Source organism: Erithacus rubecula (genome assembly GCF_903797595.1).
Source record: "Erithacus rubecula genome assembly, chromosome: 2".
Classification (NCBI taxonomy): Eukaryota; Metazoa; Chordata; class Aves; order Passeriformes; family Muscicapidae; genus Erithacus; species Erithacus rubecula.
In genome coordinates, this window is record NC_136685.1 from 43976392 (window position 1) to 44002415 (window position 26024).

Below are 26024 nucleotides of genomic sequence, written 5' to 3' on the forward strand. Positions count from 1 at the left end.
TCAATCCTGCTTTCCATAAGGCTTCATTCTATTTTGATAGACACATAGCCATGAATATCCTTGTGGGCATTTTAAAAGCTGTCATTTCAACTCTGAGGTTTTGCAAGCTTTGTTTTGTGTAGTGTATGACATCATAAACATCCTGAATATAATTACAGCTGCAATTTTGTGGGTTGTATTTTCCCTACTGGTAGCCCAAAGTCGAGTTTACAAAAACTTTCCTCCACACTCATTTGATTTGAACTTTTTATTATTATTATTACAAATGTATATTATTTTATTAAAAAAATTCACACTGAAGCAAAGTCAATTCCATTTCATTACAACCAAGAATATAAAATAAATGCAATTGAACTCATAGCTTAGTTTTAACAGTCATTTCAAGAGTGACATCAGGACAACTTAAAAGCAGTAAACTCTCAACTCTAGAATGAGAAACAAGTATTTTGCCTCGTGGTTTTGGTAGCCCATTGGCACGGGCACTGCTGAACGTGGCCACCACAGATCTAGAGCGGCAAAGTTTTGTGGCAGCACCACAGTCATTTCTAATGGAAACTACAAAAATGAAAGATGCGTGCATGAAATTATTAGGAAAAAAAAAATAACTGAGTAGAGACAGGCACACTTCCACAAATAGTAAACATGGGAATATACAACTAGAACAATTTGAAAAGTTACTACCTTACATATATAAAAAGTTCTTTAAATTGCTGTTAAAAAGGACATATTCTGTCCAGATTTTGTGTAATACTTTTTAGTGTCTACACAAGACAAATTTTTAAAAAAATTAAATAGCATTAATTTACTACTAAATATTTAGGAGATAACAGTGCATTAAGGACTTTTTTCATATCGTAATACACATCGCTCCTATCTGGAGACATTTTTAGAAGATTACGTATGGCCTTATGTACAATACATTTATTTAATCCTAAAACAATTCTTTGCTTAATGGTGTTAAAGTACCATTCCTGAAGATTATGAAGGGGAACTAAGCTTATTATGTTTATATAAAATATCATACATATTTGAACACTTCTAGCTTCCCGCCACCCCTCCCGCTACGAATGCGCTTCCCTCCCCCTCCCCAGATACAGTGTCACAGATACAGTGCAGGAGTCGCAGCTTTCCCTATATTTTTCCTTCATTGTGCAGTTTGTGCTACATAAAATTCACCAATGCAGACCAGGCAGCTCATCCCATTAATTCCCCATGTTTGTTTCCTCTGAGCCACGATATGAAAAGCTGCAATCGGCAGCCTGCTCTTCCCCAGGATGGAGAAGACAGCTCTGCGCCTCTCGGTGCAGGTGTGAAACACTTTGCTGAGGTTATGGGCAGAGACACAGCTGAGCAATAAAGAAACTGCACAGGCAAAAAAAAACCTTATAAAAATGACATGGTCACGGCTTCCCACGACAAACTGCACAATTCACTTCTGAAAGCAGGGAGTTTTTAACCTCATGGGATAAATCCTAGACAGCAAGGCTTTGTCCACTATGACTGCCACCCACCCTGGCAGCATGCATCAAGCTCCTAAGAAAAGGTGAATTATTTCACCCCCAAGAAGAAACTAAGAGTGTGCAGAGCCTACATTTTGCAGCCAGCACTGTTGCCTTTATTTGCTCTCCTCCTGAAGGAACAGAGGAAGTCAGCTTCGCTTCACCTGTGCACACAAAAGCTAGAGAGAGGAATGGCATGTGGTCATCTACCAACCCAACCAAGGCAAGAAATGCAAGTGCAGCTTAGAGAGGTTGTGGCAGTCACTCTAGAAGCTGGAAGCTCACTCAATTAAAGCACCTTACATTGCTGTGAAGTTTCACACCCTACAGATTAACCTACACCATGATTTTGCCTTACTGGCACAAGAGCCCACCTTAATTAACCAATGGCTCCCTGCCACCTCCTGATCTTGTATGAATTTTGATGATCAGCTGCAGGTCACAGCAGGGAAAAGTTAAATAACTGTAGTAGGAAAGACAAAATAATTTTGAGAGAACAGAAGGATGGAAAGAACAAGGAGGGGAGAAAAATCACTCTGCCATAAGTTAATTTCCAGAAATGCGACATTCAAATTGCAGAAGTATAAAAGAAGTGTTACTTAATGGCATTGGCCAAATATTAATTTGATCAAAAGTACCTCATCCTAACATCAGTAAGGGGGGAGACAGAAAGAATGTCACCCCAGAGACACTGAAATAAAGGAACAATTAAAACCTGTTCATTCAAACAGGGTACTACAGTATGTAAAAAATGTAGCATTCCAAGAGTTATACATTGAAAGAATCCTTTGGGAGATTATTCTTCCCCAGAAATTATTTTTTTCCTTTCAGTTGCTTCCTTTAGTTTTTCACCATCTTCTAATCCATTTGATGGCAAAAGCAGATTTTAGCTGCTTTTCCAGAGCAGCTGGGTGTTGTGAAAATCACATGATGGTAGGTATGGCCAAAGCAAGCCAACTACTCACAAAAACTAGGAAAACAGCACGAGCTTGAGGAGGAAGGGGGCATTAAAGATGGGAGATCAAATCTAGTAGAACCATGTATGTGACTAGCTGTGACAAAAGGAATTCTCCTCAGAGCAAACAGATCTACTCATATTGCTACATCTCATCACAACTTCAGTGTGAACGTGTACAGGTACACCATTTTTTTTGTGTGGCCACAGGACAGAAGAGACCACTCTGCAGTATAAAAACCTGTCACCACTGACCATTTACACCTGAAGTCCTCTCACTTGGACTCTTCTCTGGGCACCAATTCTAGAAGCTCTGACATTACACTGCCAGTAGCTTTCTAAATGCATTCCTCTAGATTTTCTGCCACAGAAGTCAGCCTTAATTCTGAAGGCTGAAGCAAAAATGAAGCTGTCCCAAATTACATGTTGTGTCTCTCTGAATAACTGTGGTTCCAGAAGTTGGACAATAATCCTCTGATTATGTTTCTGAACTCTTGCTTAATTACTGGGGATTTTCTGCCAGCTACCCATCCACTTACAGTCCCTTAGGCACAATCAAAACATGTTTGCTCTAGGGAAAAAGAAACATTTCAGTGCAATCAAGCGCATCTGGTGTAACTAATCTGGTTAATCACAGCAATGTGAGGGACGCAGAATATGCATTCTAAACAAGAGAAAGGAGCAATTTTCAACATGCTTTTCAAACTGCACAATAATTTCTCTTAATTATAAATTCTAATATAAAACGATTAAATGCATTTGTTTTTGCAAGTCTTAGTATTTCTGTCACCTTTACATTTTGAGAACTGACTCAGGAATGTGAAAGAAAGCTAAATTTATAGAACTCTCACACACATTAATAAGCTACTTAGCAGAAATACAGAAAAAGCCCATCATTCACATTCCTACAGAGACTTGAGGGCAGTAAATACATTTTCCTGACTATTTTGGTGTCCAGCCTGGGAAGACATTCCATTCTTCTGTTCCAACAGATTCTGAAAACATCTCCTGTTCATGTGACTGTCCTAGTTTCATTTAAAGTAATGCTTAATTTAAAACTAGTCGGAGCATGATCACTGTGATTTCAAGAATTCAATGTGAATGAGTTAAGAAATATCAGCAATCTTCTGTTTGGCATTCAGTCCAGTAGCATGAAGTATATCTGTCACTGCAGAGACTTGGGTGGGTTTTTTTCTTTTTTCATTTTTCTTTTTTCATTTTATTAATTTTTAAAACTTTTTATTTTTAATACTTTGCCTGAAAACTAGACTAATAAAAACAGAATAGTAAAATACTCTGGAACAGTAAAATTTTGCTGTTCTTGACATCCATGAGCAAAACAGTAATATCCTGTGAAAATAACATAGTGCTTTAAAAAGGTGCAATATACCTGTATAGCTAAACTGGTTTGCCTAGTATAAAACTAACTATATACAAGCTTGAAAGCCTGGGAGTTCAAGATTTTAAAACTTTAAAATCCCATCAAAGAGATTGAAAAGACAGATTTATGGCAATCACTACAGCATAAGGAAGGTGCACCAGGAATCCTTCAAAATTCCAAAGGTTAAAGAAGTTAAGTGCTGGGTTCAGATCAGAAGGGTTCATTAGAGTAACCACAATGGAGCACATGCAAGGGCAGGGAAGAAGGAAAACTTCACAAGAATCTCCTTTATGGCAATAAAGGGATGGGGATGGGGATGGGTCAGGGATGGGGGAAGTCTTCAGTGAGTGAAGCTTTCCTTTTATCATCATGAATTTTAATTCTGCATCATAGTTTGTATTTTTGGTCTTCTCATCGTTATGAACTTCATATTGCTGGAGTCTTCTGGCTTCTAGTCCATTCCTTTCAGAGTGCAGCCTATCAGGCCCCTCAGTACCTGTGAGACTGATGAGATTGGTGATACTGAGAGCTCTGCTGAGACGATGTGGAATAGCCCATTGTACTCTGGGACTGAGAAGATCCCTGAATGTTGCTTTGGTAACTCAGGCGCGAGCTGGAGTGCTGCAGGAAAAAAGAGAGGGATCAAAGGAATGAAATAACAAGTCCAGCCTGTTAGAACCACACAGTTCAGGAAATTTTAAACCTCTCTGGTGCCCATTAAAACATCATTGTTGGGGAAGCTGACTGAACAGTGCTATTATTTAGGGTACCCTAAACCAAGTCATCATTCTGATCTGCAATCAGCTTTAACACAGCACACAAAATACACAAGAACCCTTGGAGACACCTAAAATGCAGCAGGTACACACCCTTCTTCTAAAGAAAAAATACACAAGAGACAAGACTGCCTTTCAAAATTCATCTGTTTTTTAAACCTACATCTATCATTATTGTAAATGCTATTAATGCTAAGGCTACAAACACCCTTCTCAAGATAGGCAACACTAAAAGTTACAGAGAAACATTTTATTATTTTCTGAGAAAAAGACCACCATGACTCAAGAGCTACTCAACTTATCTAAATGAAAAGCTGTCCATTAGGATTAAATAATAAAATTTTAAGTGAGTCTTTCAATCTGCTCCTTTAACTACTGCAAACAAGGACAACTGTTAAAAGATGGGCATGTGTATGTACATAACCTAACATTCACTTTCCTGAGAGGCTTTTTTTTTCCCCCTCCACAGTTTGGGACTCCAATCTCTGCAAGACAAATTTATGGATCTTGCAGCCTCCAGCCTGCTGAATTTGTGCTTTCATTATCATAACCATTCCCCATCCAGAATTTGTCATGAGCTGTCCAATAATGCAAGTTGCAAAATCACTTGGCATGAGAAACACTGCTCAATGGACAGGAGACTGTCCAGCAAGGTAAACCCCACCACAATCCACATAATAAGGCTGGTTGTATAACACAGTATCTGAAACCTGAAATTTTTCTTACAATTCTGGAAATTTTTTAAACTGCTAATGGAAAAGAAAAAGATTTGTGACAAATTCTTTGACTTTATAGGAGCTCTTTCTGGATGAAAAGCAGCAGCTCATCATGCTAAGCAAAATACCAAAGGTCACATAAGAAAGGCTCAGTAAAATTCAACACAGTTTGCACTGTCATTTGTGGAAGCAACATATCTTGAGGCTTGTGAATGACCAAAAAACTTCAACAGAGACTTTAGAACACAAAGTAAATGAAACTCAAAACAAAAGAAATCTTCTATCTATTTCTAAATAAGATAAAACGGAGTAAAATCAATGCCTTAAGACCACAAGAATGCATTAACTTGCCCATGCTTATTTTTGTTCCACATATGAGAATTTGTTTTTAACAAAGTTAGACTTGGACAAATTGCAGACATTCCTTTCTGGAACAGAAGATAGTCAGCTAGAAGTTAAAGGCAGATAGCCAAAAACAAGTGTAAAAATGGATAATCAGACCATACATTTTAGCAAATGACATAAGGGAAACATACAGATCATGATTTTGATGCCTGTGCTGTTAAAGTTTAAAGGAAAGCATCATAGAGGGCAAAAAATCTGAAAAAAAAAAAAGTAATATTTAGACTGCTAGCAACTTGTAAAGGGAAGTTTGCCAACAATTCAGAGAACCGGATAAGAATTCCATAATGGATATCATCAAATGCAGCACACCAGTCCTCAAAGTATAGACCAAACCAGACCAGCCATAAATACTGCACAGTCAGACAGATGTACTGATCTCAAGCCTGTCTGGAACTTTTCAAAAAAGAAACCTAGTTGTCTTTCCCCTTAAATTGCCTGCAATGCCTTTATGACCATTTGTAACTAAAGGAGTCAAACAAAAATGGCAGAAATATGTCTGGCACTGAGCAATCAATTGTCTGTGGAGAAGGTCTGGAGGGCTAAGTCAAGACAACTTTAGAGCTGGTGCCTTAAAACGTATTTATTTTAACTTAAAAGCAGCCCAAAAAGACCATTCTCCAAGGTGGGATCCTCCTGGAGGCTAGGAGCAGATGGAATCCCTAGCATAACTTAAAATGTACCCTATATATCTACCTTTTAAAAATTCTTATTTCAACTAATTACTGATCCAGAAGTATAAACTCAGAAGTGCTGAAGATCCTGGTAAGTTCAATACCTGTATTTAATGCAAGTCACTTTTTCGGTGGAAAGTATAATTCTAGGAAGCAAAGACAAGTGTGCAAATTCAAAAATTATTCAGTGATAGTGCTTTTCCTTATGAATGCTGCTGTACTGGGAAACATGAAATCTCTTCTACTTTGGTCACATTAATAACAATGCATTCTTTCTGCCTACTCCAGCATAAATCAAACAGATGAACCAAATCATAATTCCTGGGCTTACATGCTCTTTTTTTTTCTTTAACATTAGAAGTGGACTTAGAAAGATAACAGAATAAATTACAGAACCATTTCATACATTTGACAATAGGAGGAATGAAATGGGACAGCCTGGTTCTAACTTTGCTTCTCCTTCTCAGGATTGTCTCACATCTGCTCCTCACATGGGATTTAATATTTCCAAGACTCGAGTATCTCAAACTCGATGCAATGTCACATTACACCCACTGGCTTCAGCAAGATTACTCTAAAATATAAAGTTAAGCAAATTAAGTACTTTAGGTTAAGTGCTTTCCTGGAGTGGACCGTCCTCAACACTTTACAGGGTGCAATAGATACAACTCAAACCGGTATTCTATTGAAAACTGCTAATCACAGAACAAAACCTCAGCACGCCTCGGGTTACATCAAAAATTCATTAAAACGCGATGTGTTCTTGCGGCTGGGAAGGGGGAAAACAACACTTTGTCCCTCGGCCCTACGGTATGAGAAGCAGCAAAATGAGGAGAGGTACCTGATAATCGGAAGGCATGACAGGCCCGCCCGAGTTGGCGCCCGACGGCCCGATGCGCGGCTTCTTGCTGGGAGGCACCTGGCTGAGGCCGGAGTCCTGGCTGTGCTGCAGCCCCGCGGCCGCGGCCCCCGCGCCCGCCCCGCCGCCCGCCGCCGTCCCGTTGGTCTGGCTGCTGCTCTGCTGCTGCGGCTGCGGCTGCGGCGGCGCCGCCTGCGCCTGCTGCTGCGGGGCTGCCTGCTGCTGATGCTGGTTCTGCTGCTGCTGGTTCTGCGGGAGGACGACACGACACGGTCACCTGCGCTGAGCGGGCTGGTGAGCTCCGTGGGCTGCCAACCGAGGGCAAAGCACAGCAAGGCTGACTGCTGGCAGGAGCTCGCCCTCAGGACAGACCTGCACACCTTGGGTGTCCCACTTGTGGTCGTTCTGCTTTTGTAATGAAACAAACTGGACTTAAACTGCAAAGACACTCTCGTGCCTCCTACAGCTACCCAGGTGCTCGGAGAGGATAAAAGGAACCCTTTATAAAGCAGTAATCACCCAATGAAGTAAATCAAAGCACCCAAAATTCCACCAGTGCTCAGCGGCAGACATGGGGAACCACAGTAAGTTGTTCTAAGCCTTGTTCACGCAGAATCGAAAACACTTTTCAAACTTGCACTTTTCACCTTGTCTTGGGCTGCAGTACAGGATGTGACCAAAAGTATGTATTCTATCACCATCTGTTGAAACCAGGTGGGACAGTCATCTTTATCTTTTCCACAACCCATCCTTCCTCCAGGAAAATATTGTCTGTTAATTGGCCATTGAGTCCCACTGTGATAAAATTACATCATCCCTTTGGGAGATGCTCCAGCCAGGGGGAGGAGCCAAGCCTTTCCTACCTAGACAAAAAAACTGAGATTTGGAACACCAAAGCAGCCTTTACTCACTGGATTCCAGAGGAAAACTGGACCTTTGCACATCATCACTGGACCTTTGGAGGAAAACTGCACCTTCTACAGGAGCACTGCTTCAACTGAGCCACATCTGCCACTGCAGGAGGACTGCAGCCAGCATTTAATGGGACTGCTACCAACACCCTGACTGACGGGGTGTCAGGTTGTATTCTGACTCTGTCAGTGGTTTGGAGTTTTTTTGGGATTGCTCTTTGTAATACTGTATTTTCTATTTTAATTTTCCTAGTGAAGAACTGTTATTCCTATTTCCCATGTCTTTGCCTGAAAGCCCCTTAATTTCAAAATTATAATAGTTTGGAGGGAAGGGGCTTACATTCTCCATTTCAAAGAGAGGATGCTGCCTTTCTTAGCAGACACCTGTCTTTCAAACCAGGACACATCTGAAGAAGGCTGACAGCATTACTGCCAGAAGGGTAAGCAAATTGAGACCAAAGGAATTCTATCATGTCTTCCTGGTTGCAAGAAAATTCCTGGTTGCAAAACCAGAAACGGGTTTCAATATTATTTTGGTTTCCTGTGTTTTTAAGCACATAGCAAAGACTGATGTATTGGGAATAGGGCCCAGCATGGTGCACAACATACAGGGTCAAAAAATCTTCTTGAAGTAGCAGAAAAGTGAAAATAGACCAGAGATGATGAAGACAAAAGAAGAGGAAACAGCTGAAAGAAGAATCCGGCAAAGGAAGGACAAGACTAGCAAAGGAAGAGAAACCAGATAATTAAGATGACACTGTTTCCTAGCAGGAAAATAAACAGAGAAAAGTGACACAGAAGGGAAAGAAAAAGTTAAGAAGAACACAAGGACATTGAGAGGTCTTCTGACTTCAGAGGGCTACAGACTAAAAGGAATATTTGAGGAAGTGGTGGGAAGGTCAGAAAATTAACAGAGTGCAACTCTGTTGGTTACAGTTTTGGGAAAGACAACACATTCATCTGCTTTTGAACACCAGCAATGGCTCCTCCAGCCCAGTACTAAACCATCTAACAGAACTGCAAAACAATGCAGTTGCACTCCACTTGCTCATTATGGAAAAAACCTTCAACTGACACAGGGTGAATTAAAAGCCCTTTCTATCCTTCCCCTAGTATACTGTAAGGAACATTCCAGGATAGGGATGGGTTTTTTTCCCCCTAGAATATCTGCTTATATAATGACCAAAGCTTTAGTATGGCAGCCTTTTAATTAAAACCTTTGTTCAGCAGTTTCTCAGAAATTACAACAACCAGTTGCCATTAGCAGAAAATTCTTGGTGCCTCCCTTCACCAAGGGGCTTTTAGTTACCTCAGGTAAATGACATAAATGATCTGCATCTATGCCATTCATTACAATGGTCTCCCAAGATACATTCCAACAAAATTTGCAGTGATGTATTCATTTAAAAGTACAAAGATTTGCATCTTCAAGGATTTAAGAGGTGGCTTGCAATTCTGTTTCACATTTAGCAAAACCCATAATGTATCCTCCTGCACGTAGTCCTCAAATCTCATCTCACTCAGATTCTATTTCCTGGGAGATTTAAACTTCAATGATTTTAAAAATTAATCAAACTAGTTTGTAAAAAATCTATTAAGGAGCAATTTATTTTTCATAATGGTTTGAGCTTCTCTTACACAAAAAACCCACCAACAACTAAGGTCCTATTTCAGTTGGAATTCTGAAGTTTGTGTTTACATATGAGTGTTTGGATGCAAGTAAGGTAGTTACTATTGTGTGAGCTGAAAAACTTCACAACTTTTTTATGTGTAAACAAAAATTGAAGGACTCTCACAATCAATGACAAGAGCTTATGGTAGGTCCCAGGTTTTGTGCTTCAGATTTTAGCACAAAATTTAGTTGACTAGCCCGAGTTTGCTCTTGTGTGGAATACTACTGCTACTGCTTGGCTAGGGATGAGACCTGCTCTGTCAGTCTCCAGCTGGGACCTGGCTACACCTCTGCACAAAAATGGCTTTTGCCAGTAAAAACCTTGTCCTCAGGTCAGTCTGATTCATGGCAGTTCCTGAATGACTAAGCTCATGAAAAGCCTACACTTAACAACCCATTGCCATGTCACCTCTCAGGCACAAATTACCAAAATGAAATTTCAGCCCTACCTAGAAACAAATCTAGCAGAAACTTGCCTAACAGAATTTAAATGAGAAAAAAAAAAAACCTTCACTTTGTTTTACAAACTCTCATTTTAGTCTTGCTAACAATTAACCATTTTGAAAAATGGATGCTTATGCTAAATGTTATTTAATTCAGATGCAAGTTCCAAATAAATAAGAGACAACTTCTCCAAGTTTCTAAATGATTATACAGATTTTTACAGTTTAAAAAAAAACAAGTCTAAAAAAAAAAAAAAAAACAAACCACCTTTCATTTACAATAAAATCATAAAGCAACAAAACATGGCAGAGATTCAACTTTTGGAATAGCCTTCACCTCCACATTTTCCACACTGTGGGAACACATTCAATGAGTAATGTGTGACTTGTCCTACCTAAATGGTCTTAGAAAAAGCTTAATTTGAAGTGTGCATAAATACCTGACTGTCCACAAAAATCTTGAAGACCATTTATATTTTGGCTGTTTTAAATACAAACATGCCATTGTCATCATCCCTGCAACATTCCCAAGGAAAAGACAGCTATTTACCTTCAGGTACTCTGACTTAAATGTAAAAAAACCAGAGTAATTTTACTTCATAAGGTTTCTTGTTGCTTTTTGAAGCTGTAAGAGTAACTCACAAAGCAAAACTAGTAACTAAATTACAATCAAATCAGTGTTATGAATTTAATTTAATAAACAGACTCGGGGTCTGTTCCCTCTTTTGGAAGAAACTATCTGGACACAAAAATCATGGATACTACCACTTGTTCTCAGTAAAGAAGAATATGCAATATCAGTTCTGAAAACAAAATCAGCTCTCTAAAATATAGGTTTAAACTCAGCCAGCTTGTCATGCTATGCAGAAAACTGAAAACAGAAGATTCATGTAGTCAAATGGTTTCTCTGAAAGACAACAGCCCTTCTCACATAATCTTCAGATAACTCCAGTTCAAGACTGCTCTCTTCACATTTTGTTAGCTATACATCACTGTTGGTGCCTCACTGTACCCTGGTCAGTGAAAATAACATGATGTTTCCTAGACTGTAGCACCATTGTCTGGCCTTCACACAGCACCACGGGACAATAGCTGTGGTCACACAGCACAGCTGAGCTACACTCACCAAGCAGATCAGACTCTGTTGCAAACACACCAAAATTTATTATGCACACGAACAAGTTCTCACTCACATCTATGGGGTTATGGAAAAGAGAGTATTCAGAGCAGATTGTTGCTACCAGAACAGTTCACATTCCTTATTACTCCTTTGTCTGAGGGCCCTTAAAACATGATCAGGAAACTGTGTGCAGATGGATGAAATGTTCTGATGTAGTGCCAGAAGCAGGCTGCCACTATTTATTTGAGATCCCGACAGCCATCTACATTCAAATGGCTGGATGGATGCCAGTCATACAATGAAAATGCCATTCTTTTCATGTGCTCACAATGTATTTTCATCATGCAATGCTGGAGGAGGTAGCAAGGTCATTTTGGAACGACAGCAGCTGAGAGCAGGCTACAGCTGACAGAACAGCCCATCCAGCTCATTCCCCACAGGTCAGGGCAAACTGTGCTGCAGATACCACCTGAGACACCCCAAGGCATCTGATACTTTTCAACTGTCTGAGAAGCAGTTTTAAGAGAGCTTTGCCTTGGAAACACGTTTTTTATTAACTCTTTATGTTTCATTAGTTTTCATTTGGCACCATGATGCTTTCTTATTGCATATTTGAAAGTTAAAAAAAACCTAACCAAACAAGGAGTTTATTATACCTTATCCCCTTTCTCTTCAGGTTCATCTTCATTGAGGAATTCTCTTTTCGGATATGGAATCTGACAGCCAGCAAACACACTGAAACACAGCAAAAAGTAAACACTCCACAAATATGTACACAGGCATACATTTACTTAATGCTATGTTAAAACCAAGCACATATAACACAACTTCGTTTCTTGTATTTAACAAATCCTGTTTCCACAAGTGAGTAGCAGTGTGAGCACCCAAGATGGGTGCTGACTGTAATCAGATCTCTTTGCTGCTGGCACAAGGCTGTCATTTAGAAATCATGGCATGGTTGAACATGTGCAAATGCCAGAACGACCACTTGTTGATCCAGATGGTAAAATGAACAAACACAGTGTCAGAGGTTCCACAACATCCAGTTGGAACATGCATGGCTTACTGAATAAAGGGACTGATCCAAAGAGTATTAGTGTCTTATGAGCCTCCTTTGGCTTACAACAGGCTTCAATACATTTGCCAATCACAACAGCAGAGTTACTTTCACTAAGCTTCTCAGGTCTTGCTTAGGAAAAAAAAAAGATCACTTTTAAATTCATCTGACCAATGGAATTTGGAACATTTCTTAATGTTTATGGCAGCCCTCATCATAATGTTATCCTTTAATCCATGGGGAGCTACAGTTCTCCACAGGATAGCATCAGAGAAACACTAAGCAGAAAATTACTGGTAGATCTTGACCAGTATCAATTTCCTAGATTTCTGTGCTGACATTCAGAATACAATAAACACAACATGGTTTTTAAAAGAGTGCAAACAGTTCCTAATATTGTTGCTATGTAGTGTTTGATTTTTTCAAACAGAAAAAGAAATTTAAAAAACCCAACTAGTCTCAACTAGACTCCTTTTGCATTCCAGTGACTGTTCCCTCCTTTTGGTGTTGCCTGCTAGTTGAGGAAACAATAAAAGCAAAGGTAGAAGTCTACCTGCATGAAGTTCATACAGATCATAATGCTGTGCACCACCACACTTCTGAAAACTGGGAAGAGAAACTGACAAAGTCTGCCAGCTGGAACTGAATGTCATTTGAACCTCTCATGACAACAAAACATACAGAGATATCATTCTGTACTCTCAAGTTTTCTGAACAAGGGGTTTGGCATTTCAGGCAGCCATTTATGTCTTCACTTTTCTCATACTGTTCCCTGTGAAAGAGGGCATGGGAGGTCAGAGAACTGTCCCACTCCTAAGGAGAGGCACAATCAGCCAGGTAATGGAGAACAGGGCTCTGTGACACTGTGTAAGGCAGAACAGAAGAGGGCAGAGATTGATTCTCTAAATGCTTGTCACTCTGGCTTTGGTAGCATGTTAAGAATTACAACACTACTGTGGTAAGGGGTTATTTTTCATGACCACTCAGTTCAGGGTGAGTAGTACTGGTAGTAGTAATGAATACTGGTGAGGCACCAGTAGATACAGACACTTCTGTACTACACTTGTAGTTTCTACTGAGCATAGTTGAGTTGCTACTTCTTGTGGACAAGGGTAGGTACCTGTGAATTTTTAAGCTGTCATGTAATTTCAAGGACTAGCATGTAGCAGAAAGAAGTCACCCCAGATGTGCACAGAAGAGGGAATACATACTCTGATGTAGGCAGAGGATCCTCTTGAAAGTAGGGGTCCTGCAAAGCCTGCTCTGAGGTAATTCTCTTTGTAGGGTCCATAGTAAGAAGCTTCTGAAGCTGCAAAGCATAACATTAAAAATAGAAAAAAAAGCTTATCAAACTATCATTTTTCAAACTATGACATGTATGTCTTGGATTGTGGATTGCTAAATTATTTCTGGCTTGTCCAGACAAGCCTAAGTTAGCATTGCTTATTCAGTGAAGTTCCCAAGAACTAGCATGCACATCCATCAAAATACTGTGGTTGTGAAGTACTTCTCATGTAACAAACAGTTAAGTGTATCAGGCAGTATTAAGTGCTAAGGCTGAATCACTGCACTAAAGCAATGCTAAATTCATCTATTACAGGTTCATAAAACATAATTTCTAAATAATAGTTTTTTGTTGTGGAACATGTATAGATTTTATACTGTTCTGCACTGCTGACAAAAGGAAGCAAGTATCAGAATGGACTGAACACAACCAGGACTCTCCATATTCTCCATACTTCAGGGACAGAAACAATAAATTTTCATTTCTTGCACTGGCAGCATTCCAGAATCAGAGCACTCTGCTACTCATGCACCTCCCAAACCCACTTCAATTGGTACTGAAATGAGAAGGAGCAGACCCTTCCTAGTAACCTTTCTTCCTTGCTTGCAGGAAACCAAGCACAAATTTATTAGCTAGGATGCTTTTGACTACAGCAGGCTATAGATGAAGATTACAATATATTAGTAGTATAAAACAGGAATTATAAGCATATCACACCATTTAAAATAGTTGCTTGCTTATCACATTCTGATGAACTTACAGTAGGAAATTTGGGTTCTCAGATTACATTCTACAGTATCCTACTCTCACACAATACTCTCTTAATTCATGCCAGTAGTGAAAATAAATTTCCTTCTGTAAAGGACATCTCAGCTCAAACTCTCTTTCAGGTCTCCAACAAAAACTGCCTGGATATTCAACGAAAGAATGTGATTTTGGCACGACTATTTGGGGTTGTTTGTTCTAATAAATTAAAAACCTGAGAAACAATTCTATATTCTAAATATATACACTACAGCAAACAGCCCCAGTAAAAGCACTCACTCTCCTCAAGAAAAGAAATACAAGGAATCGTCTGTCTCAATAATTGTAGTTAACCCTACTTGATAAAGTCTCAAAACTCTGTACTTTTGCCATTTCCTTCCCAACTCTTCTTATTCACATACTTTATGGGCCATGGATGTCAACTGACTCACAGCAAAACAGAGCCATTTGAGCTGTCACTCCACCCATCTTTTCATTTGCAACTAAGTCCTAAAAGGATTTCTGCTGCTTGCCTAGAGATGCACCTCAAGATATTCCTGCCTTGTATTCCTGCATTCAAACCTGGGGTGTTTTAATGGGCACTTATTTACTGCATTTTTGTGTGGTGATATAACTTGTAACCCTACATTTTCTGTGCATCTTCACAGACTGAACTTCTAATGATATGTTGGCTGTCTACATAGTGACCTCACACAATACAATACAGACAATAGTTTGGTACTCAGTATCTTTACTTCAGATCACCTTTCCCTACATGAAAACTCGATGTCAGCTAGAGCAGCTTCTGTCACTATTACAGGTTATGCAAATTTCCCAGTTTCTCCACAGTGACTTGCAGGGACAAAAAAATGCATACTCTGTACAACCACTCCTGATCTTTGGTACCAGATGTCATTGTTGACAGAAGAACAAAGGGCATCAGCCTCTGTCTGGAGCCTCTGGACTCCTTCCCTTAGCATTCCTGCTTCACTCCTGAGGATACAATCAGCTAACCCATTCCAGGTAATATCACACACAATATCACTGCCAGCAAGATAACCTGCCTATCCATGATGCTACTGTGAATTGACTTCTTTATGAAATTCTGATTATCTGTAGCTTCTGGGGAAACAAATTAAAAAATGTCTGAAGACAATTTGTTTTCAGGGCAGCAGCTGCTAAGACATCATAGGAAACCAATGAGACTAGATTTCATCAAAATCTCATACTTCCTAGCAGGTCTCAAGCTCTCAGGCTCCACTGGCCTGACATGACAGCTATGAATACTATGCTTGTAACTTTTCCAGGACAGCAAGAACAGATGCCTCTTCCTGAATGGAAAACATTCTGCCCTTCATGTAGACATTATCATTCAATGTCAATCAGCAGAATGGCATAATATCATTCTCTTTGTCAAGAGTCACTGCTACCCTGCACTGATCTACTTGATGCCATCTGTTCCTCACGTACCACACTTCCTGTACTCATTAGCACAGTCCCAATCAATGACTGCTACAAAGCAGATGTCTTCAGAGGTCACCCTGCAAGATGGAGGTCATCTCATAAAAATGACTACCTTGCATAAGAAAAAGGATTTTCAGGGAGTCTGGTTCACAATATATGCACCTCCAATGTACAGCAATGAGATATCAGGATGGTAGTCCATACTCCTGGGCATTCCTATTCAGAGCTTTGGGAGACGATTTGAGATCAGCCTGTGTCTCTGTGGCTGATCATTAAATCATCCTTATTTAACCCTTGAACTCTGAGAAAAATCTAACCAACTACCTTCCTTATGGAACTAAGTCTTCCTCACGATGATCTGAAAAAAAGGCAAAGTGTGATAGTTTGTGGCTCTTGTGGCTCTTCAGAGATCTGGCTAATACTTCCCCTGGGAAAAGCAGCCTACCCACCCAAGATGACTCTCAACCCAGCATTCAGCCTTGGAGAAAGTAGTAATATAACTGACAGCAAGCAGGTTTTCTGGTGGATTTCACTTTTGGTAGAAAACATGGAAATTCATGTGATAACACTAATGGTATCTCTTACAATTGTAATCTTTTCAGTTAGATTTACCCTTCAGATGATTCCAATGTGTGCCCAGTAAGTTGAGTTTAAGGAATTTTAATTCATTTTTCTTCAAGTCTCACTCTTCTTATTGAAATTCTTCCCTTCCACCCACTTGGGACCAACCTATTCTGTTTCCATAGCTATTTGTGTCATCATTCAGAAGACACTAATGAGTCAAATAGCAAATCTTTGCTAGGACATAGAGAGATGACTGCTATGCTGAATTTGTAACTGAAAACAAATCACTGAAAGTCAAGCTGGACTAAAAGCCTCATTACAGAGCTCCCTGTACACAGCATTAGCAAAATCACTTTGAACTTCATTTCTAAATTTAGACAGCACTAAGTCATCACAGTGACATCCAGAAATGATGCTGTTTTAGACAGAGCAACCCTGTGTTGGCCTACAATGGATGACTCAACGAGGCAATGAGCAAATATATGTTTAGGGATTTTGTTTGGAATCATCCCCAGAACAGTGGTAGACTACCATCAAAAGGAAGAAAAGGAAAACCAAATTACTACAGGAAATAAATTTCTCCTTTCCTCCTCCCTTTCTTCGAGCTTTTGGGGGCTCTTTAGCTCTCTGAAGCTACACAGAATCAAAACACATATAACACTCACTCTCTTATTTGCACAGTAGACCTAAAGGTAAGGCTGGGTATACAAGTGTCTTGCAGATCTTAATTAGAGGAGACTCTCAGATCTTCAATACCAGCAGTTGAAGCAATTTGTGTATGAAGAAAACACATTTAAAAATGACCAGTTAGTGATAAATAGCTTTCTTTAACACTGGTGTTCATTAGAATGAGATAGGAAAACAGACACAAATATTACCCTTAGAAATGCAATTTCATTCCTGTCATCACAGCAATTTTCAAGTTGCACCTACCAAAAGAAAAACTTTGCTGTCAGGCTTGACTTTGTGTTTCTCCATGTATTTTATGAGGCTACTATTGGCATATCTGAAAAATATAGTTAAAGAAAGACATGTCTGAAATAATGGTGCATTAAAAACATGGAAGTCTATCAAGTGACCACAGAAACATCTCCCAACCCTCAGTAAGTAAATTGTAAAACGAACTGCTATCAGAAGACACGTCAGCTATTTATCTAGCAGCTGCACACAGGAAGTGTGCTTTACACCAGTAGGAGTGCTACCAACTGTGTGAAGATTATCTCCATGAAACATGCAACTTTTATAGTGTGTGGATAAGCTGTTGATAAGGACAATGACAGAGACACAACTTGAAGTTTATACTCTATTTTTCTAAAGCAACTGCCACAGAAAGTGTTCAGCAGCTCATCATAGCTCAACATTTAAGCTATTGTTTCTGATTAGAACCTGGCAGAGCAGTTACATTATCATACTGTCTCACCAACCTCCAGAAAACCATACAGACCTTACTGCTCCCAAGATCAAAATTGCCCTAAATACCTTCGACCTGTGCCTTGTCTTTAACTTTTAGCTCCAGAGGTTATCTATAGTCATTTTCAAAAGAAAGAAGCTTCATGCACAGATAAGCTTCATATCTTGTGTAAAGACAGTGAAATGAATCCATGTCAGAGCTGGAAACAGAATCCAAAACTCCCAAATCCATGTCCTCTACCTTACTTTAAGGAGTCCATGAGACTTCTTACCAGCTCTGATCTATTCTTACCATTTGACTAATTTAGCCAAAGCATCAGGAAACAGTGAAAGTGGAAAAAACCTCAGATCCAAGACAGGTTTTGAATCACAACCTATTGAACATGTTACCTTCAAATCTTGCTGCCTCCACATATGCACTTGTTGAAAATACCAGCTCTTTCCTATTCTTTCTCACATAAACTGAACGACATTATCTCAATATGCAATATGAAATGAGTTAAGGAAGCTCATTTGTCTGTGCCTGTCATAGATTAAATTACACTGACAACCCCTTCTAGAGAAATGAGGAGGCCACTCAGTTGATGTTCTTAACAAGCAGCTGAGGGAGAGAAAACCACTCATGTAAACCAGCTAATTCAAACAGGACGACTGCCACGTGTTAGAACCCAAATACTTCAAAATCCCCTCCCCAAAAAGTCAGTGTAGGAGCTGATTTTTGCCTCCACCATACCGAGTGAACTGTTGTTACATTATCATTACTTACGTTGTTCTTCTAAAATCTTTCTGAAGAGTTGGATATTCTGGCATCTTCCTTATGTCTTCCCAGTCTTTATCTTCAGTAGTGCAGAAAAAGGAAAAAGCATTTACAATTCTGAACATGTAGGTAAAGTAATACTCAGGTAGAAAGTAACTACAGAAATTGTTTGACTTTGTGTTTGTTGGCCAGTGCTATTGTTCTTTAGTTGTCAGCATTTCCACATCCATCAAACTGACAGTTTCCTTGTATCTATACAAACAACTAGTAATTTCCTTTAGAAAAAAAAAACCAACAAACAACTCACTAGCGCTATGTCTGCTGCTTTAATGAAAATAAATTACCTGCAGGGAATCCCATTACACTGAAAATGCGGTCTAGCTGATCGTGATGAAAAGGATTGCTTGTTTTGATGTCCTCCTGGCGACAGTGAAATATAGGCTCTGAAGTCAATAATTCAGCAAATATGCAGCCGATTGCCCAAATATCTACAAAAGAAGGGGGATAATTAATGCAAATTTACTGTACTCAATTGCTCTGTTTCTTGTTTCTGCACAATTTCTCAACCTGTATAACCACAGTAAGACAAAATGCTTCATATTTAAAAACAATGCATTACTATAATATGTTAAAAAGGGTAAAATCTGGAGATATGTTTTCTTTAAACCAAAATTAGAATCTCGAAAGCCAATTTGTACAGTGGCAGTCCAGCACCTAACAGATTCACAGTTATATCAGAAACCTACACAATATTTGCCTACAACATAGTTTAAAGGGCATTCAGTTGACCAAAGATCATTCCTAGCAAAGATACATTGAAATAATACTTCTACCACATATTTCTGAACAATTCCAAACAGGTAACTAATAATGAAATAAATACCAAGGAGAAGACTAATGGCTCATATGTTTAACCAAATGGTGCAAGCTAGTTAAAATAAGGAAGAAAAGATCCTGATTTCAATCAAATGTAGAAGAGTGAGTACCGAACTTTGAAAAAATTAAAATGCTACTTGACAACTGACTCCCACAATACTCTGTCTCATCTACATCCCCTGCACATAAAGAAAACAACAGTATGATATTTGACAGCTGGACTTGATGATCTTAGAGATCTTTTCTGCCTTAATGATTCTACATACTGAAAGAAAAAAAAAAAAAAAAAAAAACAACTTCTATTTAGTAAAATTCCCATTTACATGTTTTTTAAGATTAAAGCTATTGTGGACGAAAACATTAATTTACAAGAGAACAGCTGTTCAGATGACATATATGCATTCTAGTCACTGCTCATTAGAATCCATCTTGGTGGTCTGTATGACCCAAATGGTTTACTATGCATCTAAAAATGAAAAGTGTGAGTTTTCCAGTGAGAAGCCGTACCAAAAAAAAAAAAAAAAAAAAAAAAAAAAGCATTTAAGGATTTGCTACACTGATAAATATACTACACTGGGATACTAGGATACAACTTTGGAAATGGTGTTGAGATCAGATTAATAACAAGCATAGTCTGCTGAATACAAGAGTATAGAGATTGCATAGTAATTTAAGTTAAATTCGATGACCCTAGGAAACTTTATTTTTTTCTAATTTAACAGAATAAATACAATAAAATTAAATTTCACTTTAATGTATAAATTTAAGAGATACAAAATTCTTTAACCAGAGTTTAGTTTATTGGATTCAGACTAAAGAAGACACCAAGAAAAGTCTCTTGGTTGTTGCAATTAATCTGAGACTTCAAACCCCACTTACTGTCAGTGGTGGTATTTGGCCCATGCTGCCCATGAGACACAGGGTGTCCTTAAGAAAAAGCACTGCTCTCCTTATGTAGGAAATAAAGAAATGAGCCATCACATTCTATTTGCCAAAACTGGTCAGTTCCATTCTCATCATGTTACAGGTGTGGAGCTTGAGGTGTCCCAATATATAACCTTTTCTTCCAACCTCCCTTAAGGAAAATCTGATCACATTTCACACAGACTTTACAGTTTTGACAGGGTATAACTTGCTCTTGCATTACATCACATTCTCGAGGTTTTATCTTCCTTTGATTTCCTATTAGCTTTATCTGCATGAAAACAAGATCTTTAGCTGTTGAGATTTTATCTGCTCAAGCAACTAATGCAGCATATTAATCACAATTGCTGCCTGGGTAGCAGGCATAAATTATCTATTCCGGAATGCAAATTACTTATTAATTTAAGAATGGAATCTTCATTTAACAGTATCTATTCACTCATTTTCATAACAAGTAGCAAACCCTTTTGGAGATGGCTTATCTAGAGGCCAAAAGAACTGCAGCTCTCTTAGTTTTCATGGCTTTCTACAGTGCTCACTGTCCATCACATTGTGTTTTTCCTTCATCACTTGCACTGAAAGAGAAGAGTCAGTATACAGTGTACAGACAGGGCATCTTAAACCCTTAGAGAATTCAGACAGACAAGCACTGTACCAACTGGATGTTACATCTGTATAAGCACTGGGAACTCCCAAGATGGTGTTACAACTTCCTGTGGGATGGCATTATTGCCATCAACTTTGATCAATTGTTATATTTTCTAGAAGTTCATATGCTGGGGTTCAACCCTTTATGTTTCTTGCCAAATATTCTTCATCTCCAAAGAAGTAATGTAAAGTAACTCAGAAAACAGAAAACCCAAAGCTTTAATTTATGTAAGAAAAGATTAAATAGATAGAAAAGGCCTTACAGCCATGCAGCTCAAGTAAGTCAGGGTCTTCTCTTCATGAAACTTCTGTGTAACCTGATCTCAAACACATCCTTGGCATATATTGATACCATTCACAGTTAATGATTTTCTGCCAATATTAGCTAGTCCTTTTGTTTTTTCTTCTAAAAAATATTCATAATTTGCAATAATAATGTACCACATGTGGCACTTTTACTAGCAGGAATGCTTCATTAAATTCTGATAAATGTAAACACTTCATAGATACAAACAGTCTTAGTAGGTATTTATCTCCTGCACTATTCACAGTAGTCAACCAAATACAAATTTTAGGTCTAATGGAAGAAAGTTCTTTCCTAGTGCGATTTAAGGTTTTCCATTTATGATCCTTAAAAATTAACAATTAATTCATCTATTTCAAATATATTCCAAGTAACACATACTGCTCCACAGTAGTGAGCACTGACAGAGCAGAGCTTAAAACACACAAGTAGTATATTTCAAGTACAACATATTATTATTCTAATGCACATCATCTGCCTCTAGCACTAAAGGAACTTCTCATAATGTTATATAAAAACTTCATTATAAATAAAACTTTTTTAAAAAGCAAGCACCAAAATAAGTGGCAAAAATTATCGCACAATTAATTTTCTCCTCTCCCATCTACTAATGATCAAGATGGTGAGTGAACCTCACTGCTCCTGAGCCAAAGCTAAAACTACTGAAGGTATCCACTTGTTATGTTCCAGACCCACTGAAAACTGGGACACAAAGATCCTACAGAGTTGCACTGGGTACTAAAAGTTTTCCCATCTGATGCCTTGGGAGGATGTTAATAAGTTTACCAGAGTAACACAACCATTGCTATAAAGATGCACCTGTTTCCTACTGTCTCTTCTACTGTCATTAGGCATCAGGACTGATCCATGGTAAAAGGTTTTTACTGTTGGGGTGTGTTATTTTGTTGATGTTCTCCTTCACCCCCAAGACTTAAAGATTCCTCACTTTCCCCAAGTTTACACTGGATCCCAGGGCAAGCCCATTTTGCTCCCTGGCTCTGGAAAGAGGGGTGGGAGTGACTCTTAACCACGCAACTTCCTCACGTTCCATTCAAACCTATCATCCACCAAAATATCCTTCTACTATGACAATACTTCTCAAGTACTACACAATTTTATGAAAAGAAAAAAACTTCACCCTTTTTAGGATGGACACTTGTGACTGGTAGACAGACTTCCCATATAAATGCCTATGTGCACGGATTATTAAAATATTTCTATGGCTGTCTGTGTCCCAGTTTTAAAACCTGGGACTCTAATAGCTTTATAGGTCATCTGAGAAAATCCTGTATGTACTGCTCTACTTTAGCACTGTAGCCAACAAGCAAGAACAAAGGGATGCTGTTTCAATGATAGGGCTGATTAAGCAGACAAATGCCTGTGTATTCTTTCATTTCTATGGCACAATAATCTAATTTCTTTATTTGTTCCACTATCTTGGAAACATTCTTTAAGAATAGTATGACCATTTAAGACAATAAGGCAATTCATTAAGCAATAGCCTTGACTCATAAAATGAAACATATTTTCCCATGCATATTAACCAAAACTTATCACTGAACACAGGACAGAATCCAAGATTAAATACATCACAATTCTTAACTACATCCACGAAAAGAATTAGATAAATGATCTCAGTCTCACAGAATTCTTTAATAAAATTCTCTTAAAGAAAGCAAGTAAAGACTTGGAAAACATCCATTTAGGTGCAATCAATCTGAGGAATTCTTCATTAGTGAGGTCTAGCATAGTAGCATGAGTACTCAACCAAAGTGCTTTTTTTCCTGTTGTTGTTTTGAACACAAACTTTACACTCTTGGACACCTGTGAATGCTGGTAAAGGCAATAAAGAGCAGAAGGACAGACAGCAGAACACAGCTTCCCTTCACCTGCCAAGGGCTAATGCAAAAACCAGGGTACCCAAGAGCTAGTTAGCAAGGCCTTAGCCCAAACAGAGCTTTTCAGGCCACCTGTAAGAGATACAGCATTTACTTAAGATCCTCCAAAACTTCCCAGTCAAGGCAAGGACATCGAACACACCAATGGACTGGAAACCTAAAATGGGCCTGTAGAGGCAAAGGTGTCTATTTTTTTCAAATAGCCATCTATTGGTCTAATGAAAAGATGTAACCTCTATTAAAAAAAAAATTCCATCTCATGCTAAGCACAACAGCACATTCTAGACTTACCTGGAATCTTTATACATGGGAGTCTAGGAACACAGAGATAGTATAGAAAAAGAGTTTATTAATTTTTATGCTGGTTTTAGCATTAGAAATTAGATTTAAGAAAATAATATATCCTTAAACATGGATTTCTTTAGTCTGGTAAGGTGAATAGAATATTCCTGCTACATATGTTCTGTTACCATACATACACACAAAGGAAAGACCTTCCCATTCATACATTAAAGTCCCAATTTTCATGTGCTTCATTTAAACTTTAGTCAGCAAACAGAAGGTTGAGAAAGTGCTTACTAGCCTTTAAATTTGACACCTTCTATGAAGAACTGAAAACGAGGTCAAACATTTACATGTGACACACTTTTCAAGGGGAAGCAAAAAAATGGTGTCAGTAGGTTAAGGGTCTGAAATTTGCTTTCACTCTTTGCTGTTAGGCAATACTGACCAATTTTTAACAAACAGCATCTCAACAGACCTTGACTGAAAATAGCTTACACTGTAAAGCCACAAAGATGACTCTGCTGCAGACAGAAACAATACTTCCCACTAACCTGAGGGATGTTCACAGCCAGCCAACCATGTATCTAAGAACAATGTTTTATTTCAAAAGTGCATCATCTTCTTTGCCATGATGTAACATCAAGACAATTCAAAACTTTTAACTGCAAAAATCACACTAACTTGAATTAGTAATGAAATCCACCATCCTTACTTTTCTTTGTACCTCTATGCCTTCACCCCAGCATTTTAAACTAAGCTGCCTTCTTCTCATGTTTGCACTAACAATTTAATTATTAATGTCAGTCAATACAACCCTAAAAATTTTAAAGCACCTTGACTGAAATTCTGAGTTCACTTAAATTGTCATTTTTTGTAGAGCTTTAAAGGCCCAGGCTTTCATCATTCTCTCTTAACAGAGGTTTCCAAGGTTGTCAAAATATTTTATTTTTCCACTTACATTTCTGCTCCTCAGTATATCATTAAATGGAGATCCTGGATTATATGATTTCAGACTTCTGCTATGCATTAGATACATTATCTAACTTGCAACACTAGACTAAAATTACTGTGCTAAGCTTGAAAACACAGGTACAATAGATTTAATACAGGGAGTGGCAACAAATCCAGAGGCCCTAAGCAGTCCTTTCATGCAGCAAAAATACGATTTCAAACAGCAAAATCCTGTAAAAGAACTTAATCCTTAGTTTACAGAACTTCATATCCAAGAATTTGGAAATTCCAGGTTCATGGTTCTACATGAAAGCTTGTATTTAAAATGTCCAGATTCCTGAAGACAGGAATCATCACGGTTGAAATGTTACCAATAATTGTGACCCCAGAGCACAAGAATTTAAGTTTTGCCAGCATCAGTACCTTGAGAAATAAATCATCATCAACATTAGATTGCTTTTGCAAGGATTTTCAGTGATTTTCTTCTCAAAGACTCCTCTCCCTGCCCCCTCCAAAATACCATATACCACATTTTCATCAGCAATTCTTTAACTCCTCTCTTGTGTCTCCAAGACTACTGTTGTATAAACCAGATTATCTACTACACTAGCAAGCAGTAGAGCAGCAAACTCCCTTGGCAGCATAGAGTGATGGTTGCACAAATGCAGAAGAGAGTGACAGCTCCATCTTCTTTCTTCTGTTCTCTCAGCTCATCCAGAACCTGGAGTTGCTTCAGACTCAGGTGGTGTCATTTCAGGATAAGGAAGTAGTTCAGTGGGACAAGCACTTAGTTCTGGCATGGAAAGGGTGTTGCTTTTTCCATAATCTTTAATCTTTGAATGGCTGGAGATGGCAGAGGAACATTATGACAACTACAGCAACTCCAAGATTTAGTAAAGAACATTTTGCTACTTTTGTTTCAGCAACAGCCACGCTCATACCTCTGAGGGTCCAAGAGGTACCCTGGCAAGAGCTGTCGAGCTCTTCATGAAAACAAAGAAAAATGGCCTTTCAGTGACAACTCTTCAAAAGTCTGAGGAATGTAATGGGAGACAAAAGGCAGCTCTGTAGCTTCAAGGCTACTTCCCACTACCAAGTATCAAACTGCAGCAAGTAAAGGAAGTATGAAAACTTATTGCAAAGGTCACAAATCTGTCTTATGCTGCAAAGTATTAGGCAGGTTTAATACAGAAATTGTTACTATTTCCTCCTATAATAATGACAAAATTAAGAACAGGCAAGACTAGGCACTCTCTGATAAAACAGTATTTACAAAGCTTTTCAGGAAATATGCACAGCTCTGCATTTCACAGAAACAAAATCATATATATATATTTCATTAAAATATAAAATCATATATAAAAATACTGACAATAGCAAAGAAGAAGGCACATCTTGTTTGAAAGGGAAATATACTTTTTTCCTAATTAAATGCAAAATATTTTAATA

At 38.5% G+C, this 26024-nt stretch overlaps 1 protein-coding gene across 4 annotated transcripts in view; it reads right to left on the minus strand.

Annotated features, from left to right (window-relative positions):
- Positions 1 to 232: 232 nt before the first annotated feature.
- The window catches only part of CDK19 (cyclin dependent kinase 19), a 121098-nt gene continuing 95306 nt past the window's right edge, over positions 233 to 26024 (minus strand). For 3 of the 4 annotated variants that reach the window (XM_079297535.1, XM_079297536.1, XM_079297537.1), the window contains 7 exons: positions 19034 to 19177; positions 18699 to 18768; positions 17456 to 17528; positions 13677 to 13774; positions 12065 to 12143; positions 7245 to 7511; positions 233 to 4456 (listed from right to left, as the gene is read on the minus strand). In XM_079297535.1, coding sequence (XP_079153661.1) covers positions 4325 to 4456; positions 7245 to 7511; positions 12065 to 12143; positions 13677 to 13774; positions 17456 to 17528; positions 18699 to 18768; positions 19034 to 19177 — 863 coding nt within the window. In that variant the 3' untranslated portion in view covers positions 233 to 4324. The remainder of the gene's footprint in view (positions 4457 to 7244; positions 7512 to 12064; positions 12144 to 13676; positions 13775 to 17455; positions 17529 to 18698; positions 18769 to 19033; positions 19178 to 26024) is intronic. The other variant, XM_079297538.1, reaches the window with a different exon arrangement.